Genomic DNA, 13,154 nt, shown 5'->3' on the forward strand with positions numbered 1-13,154 from the left:
TGCCTGGGTCCCCGCCACCTACTTGGGAGGCCCCAGAGGGAGTTCCAGGCTCCTGGCTTTGGCCTGGCCCAGCCCTGGCTGTTGCAGGCATGTAGGGAGTGAACCAGTAGTTGAAGATCTCTGTGTCTCCCTGCCTTTCAAATAAAAAATGAAATAATAATAAAAATGCTTTTTTTCAAATGAACTGCTACTATTACTATTACTACTAAGACACTGGCACATAACAGCTGCTAACTTCAAAGTAATAATTTACTGGTACACCAAGGATGGTTCTACTGCAGTGACAAAGATTTCTTGAATAAAATCGCATCAACTATTTCTTGCGCTTAAAACTCCGAAACTTACCGATGTTCGTGGCACCGGCGTCCACGCTGTTTTCCACCAACTCCTTCACGGCAGTGCTCAGACTCAGGACCACCTGCCCGGAACAAATCTGATGGACTGACTTCCGGTCGATGGGCCTGATGGCCTTGGCAGGGTCTGTGCTGGAGAGACCAGCCACAAGCACCCGGTTACAGGTTTTCACCCGCAGCCAGGCCCGGGACACGATTCGTCTGTTAACAGGGGTTCCAACCTGTCCGTTTATTATGGGAACGTGCCCACGTACTACATACTCATAACATAATCCTTCACCAACACCTGTCAAAAAACACCTCTGAACAGACGCTGCCAATGCAGCAGACATCCAAGCTTTCACGACGCGTGAATCTACGTGGGAGAGCCGCACGCTGTGTGCCGCATCCCTGAGATCCTCTTCTCCTGAAGCAACTCCCGAGTTGGAAAAACAAGAGTGTGAGTGGGGAACACAGCGCTCGTCCCCAAAACCGTCCCAGAAACCGCGTACCGCCCGAACCGCCGAGGCCCTGTTAGTGCCACTCACCGGGAAGCCCCCTGGCACAGCAGCGGTCCCCGGAGGCCCCAGCTTAACCTCCATTCACCCCCCACGCCCACCCAGCTTCCCCGCTGCCACCAGGTATTGCTAATATCACAGACCCGGCCAAATCATCTTTCTGCTTGAAGGCTGACCAGGGGCCGGTGCTGTGGGTAAAGCCGCCGCCTGCAATGCTGGCATCCCATATGGGCGCCAGTTCGAGTCCCAGCTGCTCCACTTCCGATCCAGCTCTCTGCTGTGGCCTGGGAAAGCAGTAAAAAATGACCCAAGTCCTTGGGCCCCTGCACCCGCATGGGAGACCCAGAACCAGCTCCTGGCTCCTGGCTTCGGATCAGCTCAGCTCCGGCTGTTGCAGCCATTTGGGGAGTGAACCAGCAGATGGAAGATCTCTCTCTCTGCCTCTGCTTTTCAAATTAAAAAAAAAAAAAAAAATCCTGAAAAATAAACAAACGCTGACCAGCACGCAGTAGCAGCCTCGGCGGGCCCCGACCCGCCTGCCGCCTTGGCCCACCCACCCAGAGAGACCCCAGGAGCTGCGCAGGCCCCTGCACGGCCCGCATTGCTCCAGCTCCTGCCTTCAGGAATGGCTAGTGCCCAGCTTGGCCCGCAAGCGGCCTGGATCCCACGGGGAGACACCTCCGGGTGGGTGCCCGGCACCTAGCGCACGGCGGCCCCCAGCCTCCCGACTCTCCATCCTGACCCCGCCTCTGGCCCCGGGCCCGCGGGGGCGAGCGCCTCGGGGAGGAGGAGCTGCCAGGGTGTGAGGCGCGGGGAGACGGACGGACCGGTCAGACGCCGGATGCGGCGCCTCACGACCCCTGGCGTGGCTGCGGCTGACCAGCCAGAAACCGCACGCGAAACAGACAAGCGCCAAAAAACAAAAACAAAAGCAGCGCCGCGGCCGCGCCTCAGCCACTGCCCCCTCCTCCCCCGGGCGCCGGAACGCCGCGGTCCACACAGGAGGCGGCCGCGAGGCGGAGAGCGCAGCCCTCACTCACCCGGAGCCTCCGGCCGGCTCCATGACCGCGGAAGGCGACTGCGCAAGCGTCCGTCCCGCAAGGCCCCCAGGGAACCCCGCGTCCCGGCCGCCCATTGGCTGCGCTTGACACTGAGTCCCGCCCCTTCCGGGCGGGGCAGCGACCGCTTCCCACATCCCTTCCTCGTGGATTGGCTAACTCAAAGGTCGGGTGCGTGACGTCACCACAACCCAGGCCAATTAGAGGGCGCAGACTGCTTTTTTTTTTTTTTTCTTTCCCTCGAACGCCGGCTACGGGGTCAGCTGGGCGGTGGCCGCAGTGTGTCGCGGCCTCGGACTGGGTGCCGGAGCGATCGTGTTCCTCCCCTGCCGCCTTCCTTCCCTCCTTTTGGTTCCCGCGATGCCGATGTACCAGGTAAAGCCCTACCACGGGGGCGGCGCACCTCTCCGCGTGGAGCTGCCCACCTGCATGTACCGGCTCCCTAACGTGCACGGCAGGACCGGCGGCGGCGGCGGCCCCGCGCCGGACGTGGGCCACGTGCAGGTAGGAGTGTGCCGGAGCGGAGGGTGGGGGGGCACGCGCAGTGCGCAGGCGCCGCGGCCGGGCAGTGCCCATCCCCCACCCCGCCCACGCGCAGGCGCCGCGGCCACCGAGGCCTGGGGTCCCCACGCTGACCTCCAGGGCTGCCAGAGCTCCGTCCATGCCTTAGCTGTGCCCTGGGGCTCTGTCTCGGCAACCCAGTGTGCACCCCGAGTCGAGGGCTTGGGTTGGAGCCCAGTGTCCCCCACCCGCGGCCGTGGGCAGTCGCCCTGCTGGCCAGGTTGGCGGTGGCCCGCTCCCTCTGCTGCTGCGGCTCGGGGACCCGGGGGCAGGCTGCGGGGTCCACGTGCTCAGGCTGCGGGGTGCCGCTGGCCCCGCTCGGTGCTGGGTCAGTTCGTTTTCCGCGGTGGTTATGCGGGTTCGGGGTGCACGCGTGTCGGAATCGCTCAGGTCTGCACCCTCGGCGAAGCTGGGGCGTCTGATGTCGCCTCGGCGTGCACCTTGCAGGCTTCTGGATTGTGGGCTGCAGCTAGGTGCCCCGGGGCCCCCGCAGGACGTCGGTCAGCCCGTCCCGAGGGTGGACAAGGGACCAGACGGCTTGGGGTGGCCTGTGTCCCCCGCGCCGTGTCATCTTTCACTTGGTATTCCGGGCTTTCTGCCTGGGGTGTGGGGGGAGACGGTGCGGTTGGTCGGTAGTGGCCGTCTGGGCACAGAGCGAGGAGAAACAGCAGATGTGGTTCAGCGGCTCCCGGGGCTGCTGGCCGACCGCCGTGGACACGGGTGGACACGGCACGGCCCCACGGAACCTAAAGCAGCACAGCCCATTCAAGGCCAAGCTTTTGTTTTAACTCTGGGCTTTGACCTGTGAACTTGTCTGGGAAGACACACGGCCTCCCTCCTCCAGCGAGTGACCACCACGTGGACAAAGGAGAAATCAGGCAGCCCAAGACAGGCCAGGGCATCGAAAGCCTGAGCTGTTTGCAGACACGCGCACAGCGAGGGCAGGAGCCGGGGCAGGCCCGTCCCTCGGGGCCAGGGTCGGTCCCAGGTACACTGCGCTTCTGGTCAGCTTCCTGTTAATGCTCCTGGCTTCAGCCTGGCCCTGTCCCGGCTCCTGGGGGCTTTGGGGAGTGAACCAACAGACGGACGCTCTCTCTCTCTCTCTCTCTCCCTTTCTCTGTCACTCTGCCGTTTAGATTGATAAATAAATCTTCAGGGGCCGGAGCTGTGGTGTAGCAGGTAAAGCCACCACCTGCGGTGCCAGCATCCCATATGGGTGCTGGTGGAGTCCCGGCTGCTCCCCTTCCGATCCATCTCCCTGCTAACGTGCCTGGGAGAGCAGCAGAAGATGGCTCAAGTCCTCAGGCCCCTGCATCCAAGTGGGAGGTCTCCTGGCTTTGGATCAGCCCAGCTCCAGCTGTTGTGACCATTTGGGGAGTGAACCAGCAGACAGAAGACCTTTTTCTCTGCCTTTCAAATAAATCTTTAAAAATAAATAAACCTTGGGGCCAGCACTGTGGCATAGCAGGTAAAGCTGCTGCCTGTAGTGCCGGCATCCCATATGGGCACTGGTTCTAGTCCTAGCTACTCCTCTTCCAATCCAGCTCTCTGCTGTGGCCTGGGAAAGCAGTAGAAGATGGCCCAAGTGTTTGGGCCCCTGCACCCATGTGAGAGACCGGAAAGAAGCACCTGGCTCCTGGCTTCAGATCGGCGCAGTGCCAGCCGTTGCGGCCATTTGAGGAGTGAACCAACGGAGGGAAGACCTTTCTCTCTGTCTCTCCTTCTGGCTGTAACTCTACCTCTCAAATAAGTAAATAAAATCTTAGAAAAAAAGAAGATGGCCCAAGTCCTTGGGCCCCTGCACCCACGTGGGAGACCTGGAAGAAACTCCTGGCTTCAGATCGACACAGCTCCGGCCGTTGCAGCCAGTTGGCGAGTGAACCAGCAGATGGAAGACCTCTCTCTCTCTCTCCTCTCTGTGTGTAACTCTGAACACAAGGATGTACACATGTGGACTTCCAGGCAGTGCCAGTCACTTACTGGGAGTCCCGAACTCTCCTTCATTCCACCCAGTTAGAGAATCTTCCATCTGCTGGTTCACTTCCAGATGGCTGCAGTGGCTGGACTGGACCAGGTCGAAGCCAGGAACTTTATCCAGGTCTCCAAACGGATGCAAGGACCCAAGCACTTTTTGGGCCATTTTCTGCTGCTTTCCCAGGCACATTAGTAGAGAGATGGATCAGAAGTGGAGCAGCTGGAACTGGAACTGGTACCCATATGGGATACTGGCATCGCAGGCACTGGCCTAACCCACTGTGTCACGATGCCAGCCCAAGGTTTAACATTTAAAAAAAATTTTTTAATTTACTTATTTGAAAGGCAGAGTGAGGAAAAGAGAGAAAAAAAGATCTTCCCTCTGCTGGTTCACTCCCCAAACGCCTACGACTGCCAGGGCTGGGCCAGGAGCCAGGAGCCAGGACCTCCAACTGGGTCTCCCACATGGGCGGCAGCAGGGACTCAAGTACTAGAGCCGTGACCTGCTGGCTTCCAGGCACGTTAGCAGGAAGCTGGATGAGACGAGAAGTAACCAGGACTTGAACCAGGCACCCCAGTCCAGGATACAGCGTCCCAAGCTGTGGCTCAACCTGCTGCTCCACTATTGCCACCCCCAGATTTCACTTTTTACCCAAAAGTCTAGGCAGTTAGAAGGGGGGGTGCTGGCAAGGTCCGAGTTGGTTTGGGTTTTTGTTTGTTTTTAAATGTCTCCGGCTGGCGTCTGAAAAGATAGATTCAAGTGGACTGGAGAGGGTGTGAGGTGACCAGCTAGGAAAGAGGCCAGGGGGAAATGGTCCAGCCCTGGGCGGGGGCAGTGGAGGTGTCCCGAGTGCCTCAGGAGGGGCCAGGTCTGGGAATACCAGACTCACCCACGCACAGGCAGGAGCAGGTGTGCCGGCACCCTGCCGTATCATGAGTACCTCTGCAATAAACTCAGGGTCACTGCCACACCAAACTTTTTTTTAAAAAAGATTTATTTATTTATTTGACAGGTAGAGTTAGAGGGAGAGAGAAGGAGAGACAGAGAGGTCTTCCTTCCATTGGTTCACCCCCCAAATGGCCGCCACAGCTGGCGTGCTGTGCCAATCCGAAGCCAGGAGCCAGGTGCCTCTTCTTGGTCTCCCATGAGGGAGCAAGCACCCAGGCCATGCTCCAGTGCCCTCCCGGGCCACAGCAGAGCACTGGACCAGAAGAGGAGCAACCAGGACAGAATCCGGTGCCCATATGGGATGCTGGCGCCGCAGGCGGAGGATTAACCAAGTGAGCCACGGTGCTGGGCCCTAAAAAGATTTGAAAGAGTTAAACAGAGAGGGAGAGCTCTTCCATCCGCTCGTTCAACCCCCCCCCCCCCCCCCCAAATTGGAAACAACAGCCACAGCTGCACCGATCCGAAACCGGGAGCTTCTTCCAGATCTCCCACATGGGTACAGGGGCCCAAGGACTCGGGCCATCTTTTGCTTTCCCAGACCATAGCAGAGAGCTGGATCGGAAGTGGGGCAGCCGGGACTCAAACCTGTGCCCGTAGGGGATGCCGGCACTGCAGGAGGCAGCTCTATTCACTACGCCACAGAGCCGGCCCCTACACTTGGGACTTTTCTGTCTGGTCTTGGGCTTTTTTTCCTCGTGCTTAATTTGTTCTTTTAAAGTGTTTGTTCCTTAACTTAAACCATACTGACTCTTGTGAGCACGTGAATCCAGAAGTAGGTTGTAGTTTGATTTTATTGGGAGGCCAGGCTGAAGCCAGCATCCAGGAGCTTCATCCAAGTGTCCCACATGGGTGCAGGGCCCAAGGACTTGGGCCAACTTCCGCTGCTTTCCCAGGTGCATGAGCAGGGAGCCGAATCAGTAGAGCAGCCAGGACCCCAGCCGGTGCCCGTACGGGATGCCGGCGCTGCAGGCAGCGGCTTAACCCACTGCTCCATGGCACCAGCCTGCTCGTTCCTGCGTTTGAGAGTGTGGAGCTGGAGGCGGCTCCTGAGCAAGCACTGCGGGCTCTCACTGCGCCTCAGAGGCTGCACCGGGCGGCGGGCCTGGGCGCTCACAGCCTCGGGGAGCGGGGGATGCCCGTGGTCCCTGCTCATGAGATCAGGCGTCTATGCAGTCGGGAAGTCCTAGGCTCTGGGGTGAGCACCAGTGCTGCCTGGGAGATGACCTGGCCCATGAACTTGCTTCCCGCTGTGTGTGGGGGTCACTGAGCCCTCCCAGCACTCCCACCACCACGCCGCCAGCTGCGTGTGCTCTCTGCGAATGCGGAACAGCCATCTCTCCCTCTGGCAGCCGTCTCAGTTCCGGGGCGGCTGTCGTGTTCTCCACCTGCTCTACAGCACGCGCGGGTCAGCCCGCAGGGACCTGCTGCGCCCTGGACAATGCGCTGACTCCTCTCTCTTAAGGCTGGAGCCTGTCTCGTTTGCAGGAGGAGTCTGACCCTTCCCTGCGAGCTCTGGAGTCGCGCCAGGACGATATCTTACAGCGTTTGTACGAGCTGAAAGCCGCGGTCGATGGCCTCTCCAAGCTCATCCAGACACCGGACGCCGACCTGGACGTGACCAACATCATCCAGGCCGACGAGCCCACGGCTCTGACGGCCACCACACTGGACCTGAACTCGGTGCTGGGAAAGGTCAGTGCCCTTGGGAAGCCGGGGAGCATCCGTGTGTGCTGGGTGGTCACCCGTGCCCAGAACACCCATGATGAAAGCCGCGGTTTTCTAGTGCCTGGAGGGAGCAGGGAGCACGTGACTGCCGTGCACACAGCAGGTTCCCGAGGTGGGTGAAGCCCTAGCACACTCTACAACCCCTCCTTGACTTCTCCGACCACACGGACTAGAGAGGGAGGATCCCACCCCATCCCACCTCCGTGAGCAGGGGAAGGAGTCGGCCTACAAGCCACCTTCTCCCTGGCAGCTCCGCCTCTTCCAGTCGCCTGGCTCCCACGGCCTTGGCCGGCCAGGCACACAAACCCCAGTGCCTTTCCTTTGGAAGCGCACTGCTGAAAGCCAGCCAGTCTCCTATTTCAGACTTCTGCTGGAATCCGTTATAGTAAAAGCCGGTTGCGTCAGCCAGCCTTTATGACAGTAGCTCACTGGTTGAGCCAACTTGGGCAGCAGTCTGATAGACAAGGAAAGAATGTGTTACAAAGCGCTGTCTGTGTACCGATACAGAGGGTTGACCCCTGGAACCCGCCCTGGTCGCTCCTCGGGAGTTGGCCATCAGAGGGGTCTACGTAAGTGGGAGCAGTGTGGGACGTCTCTGACCCAGGGCTCCGTTCTGGCGACCTCAGTACCTCTGCGTCGGTGTATTCCGTCAGCTGCTCGCTGGAGCCCTGCCCGGGCACCCAGGGAGCTGGAATGGAGTGGGTGAGTCCAACACGCACAGCGCTAAGGGTGCTGGGAAGGCCTCTTGGGTCCCGCGGTGCTCGGGGTGAGTTTTGATCCCCAGATAACGCAGTGCGCTCTGGGGCGCTGTGGAGCTCTGGGCACAGACTGGTAGAAGGAAGTGGCCAGGAGTGGCCAGTGTGGACGGAAAGCCAAGCGCGCCAGCCTTGATTGTGTGCGTGAGCTGCATTCCTTGATAGTGCAGGGAAAGAAGAGAGAGTCTCATTGAAAGGGCCTTTAAGTTTGGGCACAAGGGACGACACCTCACGTCTTAGAACCTCCCGGGTCTCCTCAGCCGGCTTTGTGCAGCCGGAGTCCCCTTCCCGGGGCTCGGCACTTCAGCATCTGCGCGGGCACAAGGTGGCGTGGGAGCCGCGGCTGGTCAGGTGGTCACCCATGATGCCAGTAGCTGGCTGGAGTACCCCACGTGTGATTTCCTCCTCAACTTTGCTTTGCCTCAGAGGTAGAGGGGACAGATTACAGGGTCAGTCCTCCTTTATGAGTAATTTGGCCGTGAGGCTGTCAATCTGTGGGGTGCCGGTGGTGAGGGGCTGAGGGGGTGGGGCTGTCCGGCTCCTCTCCCAGCTGTACTTAGGGAGCTCAGTTCTCACCTCCCTGGGATCCAGTGGGCTCAGCTCTGAGGTGGGGATCGGGTTAGTGCCTTCCTCAGAGCCAAGCACTCAGGCCTCACCTGGTCCGTTACCTGCCACGATGGTCTCTCCCAGAGTCCAGCACTTGGTCAGGTCCCTGCTGGGGCTCTTAGACCACACCTGGTCCGTTACCTGCCGCACTGGTCTCTCCCAGAGTCCAGCACTTGGTCAGGTCCCTGCTGGGGCTCTTAGACCACACCTGGTCCGTTACCTGCCGCACTAGTCTCTCCTAGAGCTGAGCAGTCAGATCTCTTGTTGGGGCTCTTAGACCACACCTGGTCCGTTACCTGCCGCACTGGTCTCTCCTAGAGCTGAGCAGTCAGATCTCTTGTTGGGGCTCTTAGACCACACCTGGTCCGTTGCCTGCCGCACTGGTCTCTCCCAGAGCTGAGCACTGTCAGATCTCCTGTTGGGGCTCTTAGACCACACCTGGTCTGTTACCTGCCGCACTGGTCTCTCCCAGAGCTGAGCACTGTCAGATCTCCTGTTGGGGCTCTTAGACCACACCTGGTCCGTTGCCTGCCGCACTGGTCTCTCCCAGAGCTGAGCACTGTCAGATCTCCTGTTGGGGCTCTTAGACCACACCTGGTCCGTTGCCTGCCGCACTGGTCTCTCCCAGAGCTGAGCAGTCAGATCTCTTGTTGGGGCTCTTAGACCACACCTGGTCCGTTGCCTGCCGCACTGGTCTCTCCCAGAGCTGAGCACTTGGTCAGGTCCCCTGCTGGGGCTCTTAGACCACACCTGGTCTGTTACCTGCCGCACTGGTCTCTCCTAGAGCTGAGCAGTCAGATCTCCTGTTGGGGCTCTTAGACGGCACCTGGTCCGTTACCTGCCGCACTGGTCTCTCCTAGAGCTGAGCAGTCAGATCTCTTGTTGGGGCTCTTAGACCACACCTGGTCCGTTGCCTGCCGCACTGGTCTCTCCCAGAGCTGAGCACTTGGTCAGGTCCCCTGCTGGGGCTCTTAGACCACACCTGGTCTGTTACCTGCCGCACTGGTCTCTCCTAGAGCTGAGCAGTCAGATCTCCTGTTGGGGCTCTTAGACGGCACCTGGTCCGTTACCTGCCGCACTGGTCTCTCCTAGAGCTGAGCAGTCAGATCTCTTGTTGGGGCTCTTAGACCACACCTGGTCCGTTGCCTGCTGCACTGGTCTCTCCCAGAGTCGAGCACTTGGTCAGGTCCCCTGCTGGGGCTCTTAGACCACACCTGGTCTGTTACCTGCCGCACTGGTCTCTCCTAGAGCTAAGCAGTCAGATCTCCTGTTGGGGCTCTTAGACGGCACCTGGTCCGTTACCTGCCGCACTGGTCTCTCCTAGAGCTGAGCAGTCAGATCTCCTGTTGGGGCTCTTAGACGGCACCTGGTCCGTTACCTGCCGCACTGGTCTCTCCCAGAGCTGAGCAGTCAGATCTCTTGCTGGGGCTCTTAGACCACACCTGGTCCGTTGCCTGCCGCACTGGTCTCTCCCAGAGCTGAGCACTTGGTCAGGTCCCCTGTTGGGGCTCTTAGACGGCACCTGGTCCGTTACCTGCCGCACTGGTCTCTCCTAGAGCTGAGCAGTCAGATCTCTTGTTGGGGCTCTTAGACCACACCTGGTCCGTTGCCTGCCGCACTGGTCTCTCCCAGAGCTGAGCACTTGGTCAGGTCCCCTGCTGGGGCTCTTAGACCACACCTGGTCTGTTACCTGCCGCACTGGTCTCTCCCAGAGTCCAGCACTTGGTCAGGTCCCTGCTGGGGCTCTTAGACCACACCTGGTCCATTACCTGCCACGATGGTCTCTCCCAGAGTCGAGCACTGTCAGGTCCCCTGCTGGGGCTCTTAGACCACACCTGGTCTGTTACCTGCCGCACTGGTCTCTCCTAGAGCTGAGCAGTCAGATCTCCTGTTGGGGCTCTTAGACGGCACCTGGTCCGTTACCTGCCGCACTGGTCTCTCCTAGAGCTGAGCAGTCAGATCTCCTGTTGGGGCTCTTAGACCACACCTGGTCGGTTACCTGCTGCACTGGTCTCTCCCAGAGTCGAGCAGTCAGGTCCCTGCTGGGGCTCTTAGACCACACCTGGTCTGTTACCTGCCGCACTGGTCTCTCCTAGAGCTGAGCACTGTCAGATCTCCTGTTGGGGCTCTTAGACGGCACCTGGTCCATTACCTGCTGCACTGGTCTCTCCCAGAGTCCAGCACTTGGTCAGGTCCCTGCTGGGGCTCTTAGACCACACCTGGTCCGTTGCCTGCCGCACTGGTCTCTCCCAGAGCTGAGCACTTGGTCAGGTTCCCTGCTGCGGCTCCTGGTCGGTTACCTGCCACACTCATCTTTCCCAGGACTACGGGGCGCTGAAAGACATCGTGATCAATGCAAACCCGGCCTCGCCGCCCCTCTCCCTGCTGGTGCTGCACAGGCTGCTCTGTGACCACTACAAGGTCCTGTCCACCGTGCACACGCACTCTTCAGTCAAAAACGTGCCTGAAAACCTTCTCAAGTGCTTTGGAGAACAGACCAGAAAGCAGCCCCGCCATGAACACCAGCTGGGCTTCACTTTGATCTGGAAGAATGGTAAGTGGGGAGGACCGGGCAGCACCTGCAGGCTCGCCGAAGTTCACGGCACCCTGGACCACCTGTGCACGAGGGGCCGCGGCTCAAGTTCCAGCTGCTCCATGCAAGTACTGGAATTCCTGCCACCCACGTGGCAGACCCAGAAGGAGTTCCTGGCTCCTGGCATCAGCCTGGCCCAGGCCCAGTTGTGGCCGTTAAGGGAATGAAGTCGGCAGATGGGAGACCTGTCATCCTGACTTTCAAATAAATAAATCTTTTTGGCCGGCACTGTGGCTCACTAGGCTAATCCTCCGCCTTGCAGCGCCGGCACACCAGGTTCTAGTCCCGGTCGGGGCGCCGGATTCTGTCCTGGTTGCTCCTCTTCCAGTCCAGCTCTCTGCTGTGGCCTGGGAGTGCAGTGGAGGATGGCCCAAGTGCTTGGGCCCTGCACCCCATGGGAGACCAGGAGAAGCACCTGGCTCCTGGCTTCAGATCAGCGCGGTGCGCCGGCCACAGCAGCCATTGGGGGATGAACCAATGGCAAAGGAAGACCTTTCTCTCTGTCTCTAACTCTCTCACAGTCCACTTTGTCAAAAAAATAAATAAATCTTTTAAAAAATTTTAAAAATGCATGCATATCAAAGCTTCTTTGCACCAAGGTTAACATTAATTATTTTACTTTTTTCACTTGATTTGAAGGGCAGACAGGGATCCTCCACCTGCTGCTGGTTCACTCCCCCAGATGAGAACAGCTGGCCGGGTGGAAGCCAGGAGCTCGCACGTGGGTGGCAGGAACTTAACTCTGTGAGCCATCACCTGCTGAATCCCACAGTGCACACCAGCAGGAAGCTGGATTGGAAGCAGAGTAGCCAGGACTCCAACCAGGGACACAGGCATCCCCCGTGGCAACTTGAGCCACTGTGCCAAACGTGCACTGCTGACTCACCTAACTGTTTTTCTCCATGAGCTTTCTGAAGAACCCTTGTGTGTCCATGACAAGACATGCGTGGTGGTTTGGGTACAGTTCTGGGGGGTTCTGCTTTGGCACGACGAAGTCCTGTCCACGCTGGCAGAGCAGGGGTGCAGCGGCTGCCCCAGGCACGCGGCCTCACATTCTAAAACCTACACGCCAGGGACGCTGAGGTTACCTTTCATAGGGCCTTCGAAGGGTGATGGGATTTTACTCACTCGTTCTCCCACTGGCGCAGGCCTCTCCTGGGCAGTGAGCTAATGTCCATCCAGTGATAGCTTCCTGCCCACGGTGCCATGTAAGGAGAGCAGTCACTAGGGCGGAGTCCCCAGCCTGGGAGGTGGGACTTCTGGTCTCCAGTGCACCGCCCCAGCTCCTGCAGCAACAGGGGTCGGGGCAGGTGTCCACCGAGGTCCTCTATGGCTTGAAAATAGCATCAGGTGCCAGAAGGGGCTGCTTGGGTTACTTTTTTGGCTAACAGTTAATATTTAAAACCTCTTAAATGTTTGGGGAGACAGATGAAAAGTGTGACACCCTCCCAAAATACTTTGCCTTGTCACCAGTTCACGTATTAGTGACTTCCCCTGCCCCCGCCGGGCAGGTCCTTCCCCGGGCTGCCGGTCTGGCTGGCGGCACTGCATGTGTGTGTCTTCCTTTCCAGTGCCGAAGACTCAGATGAAGTTCAGCGTCCAGACAATGTGCCCCATTGAAGGAGAAGGGAACATCGCACGCTTCCTGTTCTCCCTGTTTGGCCAGAAGCACGATGCTGTCAACCTAACCCTCATAGACAGCTGGGTGGACATCGCCACTTTCCAGCTCAAAGAGGGAAGCAGTAAGGAGAAGGCGGCTGTGTTCCGGGCCATGAACTCTGCTCTGGGGAAGAGCCCGTGGCTCGTGGGGAGCGAACTCAGCGTGGCGGACGTGGTGCTGTGGGCCGTGCTCCGGCAGAGCGGAGGCTGCAGCGCGGCGCCGGCCAGCGTGCAGAGATGGATGAGCTCCTGTGACAACCTGGCCCCTTTCAGCACGGCCCTCGGGCTCCTCAAGTGAACCTCCGTGGCCCGTTTCAGCGGTGGTTTACCTTCTAGAAGGGTGGTGTTTCACGCCTGTTACCAATAAAGGGAGCTGAACGAGAACCTGCTGTTTTATTTATGCCAGTTGCCAAGTAACAAACAT

The 13,154-nt window shown here is 59.2% G+C and overlaps 2 protein-coding genes across 5 annotated transcripts in view; one reads left to right on the top strand and one right to left on the bottom strand.

Annotated features, from left to right (window-relative positions):
• The window catches only part of PMS2 (PMS1 homolog 2, mismatch repair system component), a 30,837-nt gene extending 28,900 nt beyond the window's left edge, over window positions 1–1,937 (bottom strand). The window contains exons 1-3 of one of the 3 annotated variants that reach the window (XM_062180848.1): window positions 1,891–1,918; window positions 994–1,134; window positions 346–485 (exon numbers count right to left, since the gene is read on the bottom strand). In XM_062180848.1, the coding sequence (XP_062036832.1) occupies window positions 346–485; window positions 994–1,134; window positions 1,891–1,913 (304 nt within the window). In that variant the 5' untranslated portion in view covers window positions 1,914–1,918. Of the gene's footprint in view, window positions 1–345; window positions 486–993; window positions 1,135–1,890 lie in introns of those variants that run through there. The other 2 variants (XM_062180851.1, XM_062180849.1) reach the window with 2 other exon arrangements.
• A 203-nt stretch (window positions 1,938–2,140) lies between these two features.
• Window positions 2,141–13,114, top strand: AIMP2 (aminoacyl tRNA synthetase complex interacting multifunctional protein 2). 2 transcript variants are annotated; one of them, XM_062180628.1, is made up of 4 exons: window positions 2,141–2,412; window positions 6,878–7,084; window positions 10,801–11,032; window positions 12,643–13,114. In XM_062180628.1, the coding sequence occupies exons 1-4, from the start codon at window positions 2,269–2,271 to the stop codon at window positions 13,026–13,028; spliced, it is 969 nt and encodes a 322-aa protein (XP_062036612.1). In that variant the 5' UTR covers window positions 2,141–2,268; the 3' UTR covers window positions 13,029–13,114. The 2 variants fall into 2 exon arrangements, with proteins under 2 accessions (XP_062036612.1, XP_062036613.1); XM_062180629.1 differs by having other exon boundaries at window positions 2,142–2,283.
• The last annotated feature ends 40 nt before the right edge of the window (window positions 13,115–13,154 follow it).

The sequence above is a fragment of the Lepus europaeus genome, chromosome 21, assembly GCF_033115175.1.
Source record: "Lepus europaeus isolate LE1 chromosome 21, mLepTim1.pri, whole genome shotgun sequence".
Lineage (NCBI taxonomy): Eukaryota > Metazoa > Chordata > Mammalia > Lagomorpha > Leporidae > Lepus > Lepus europaeus.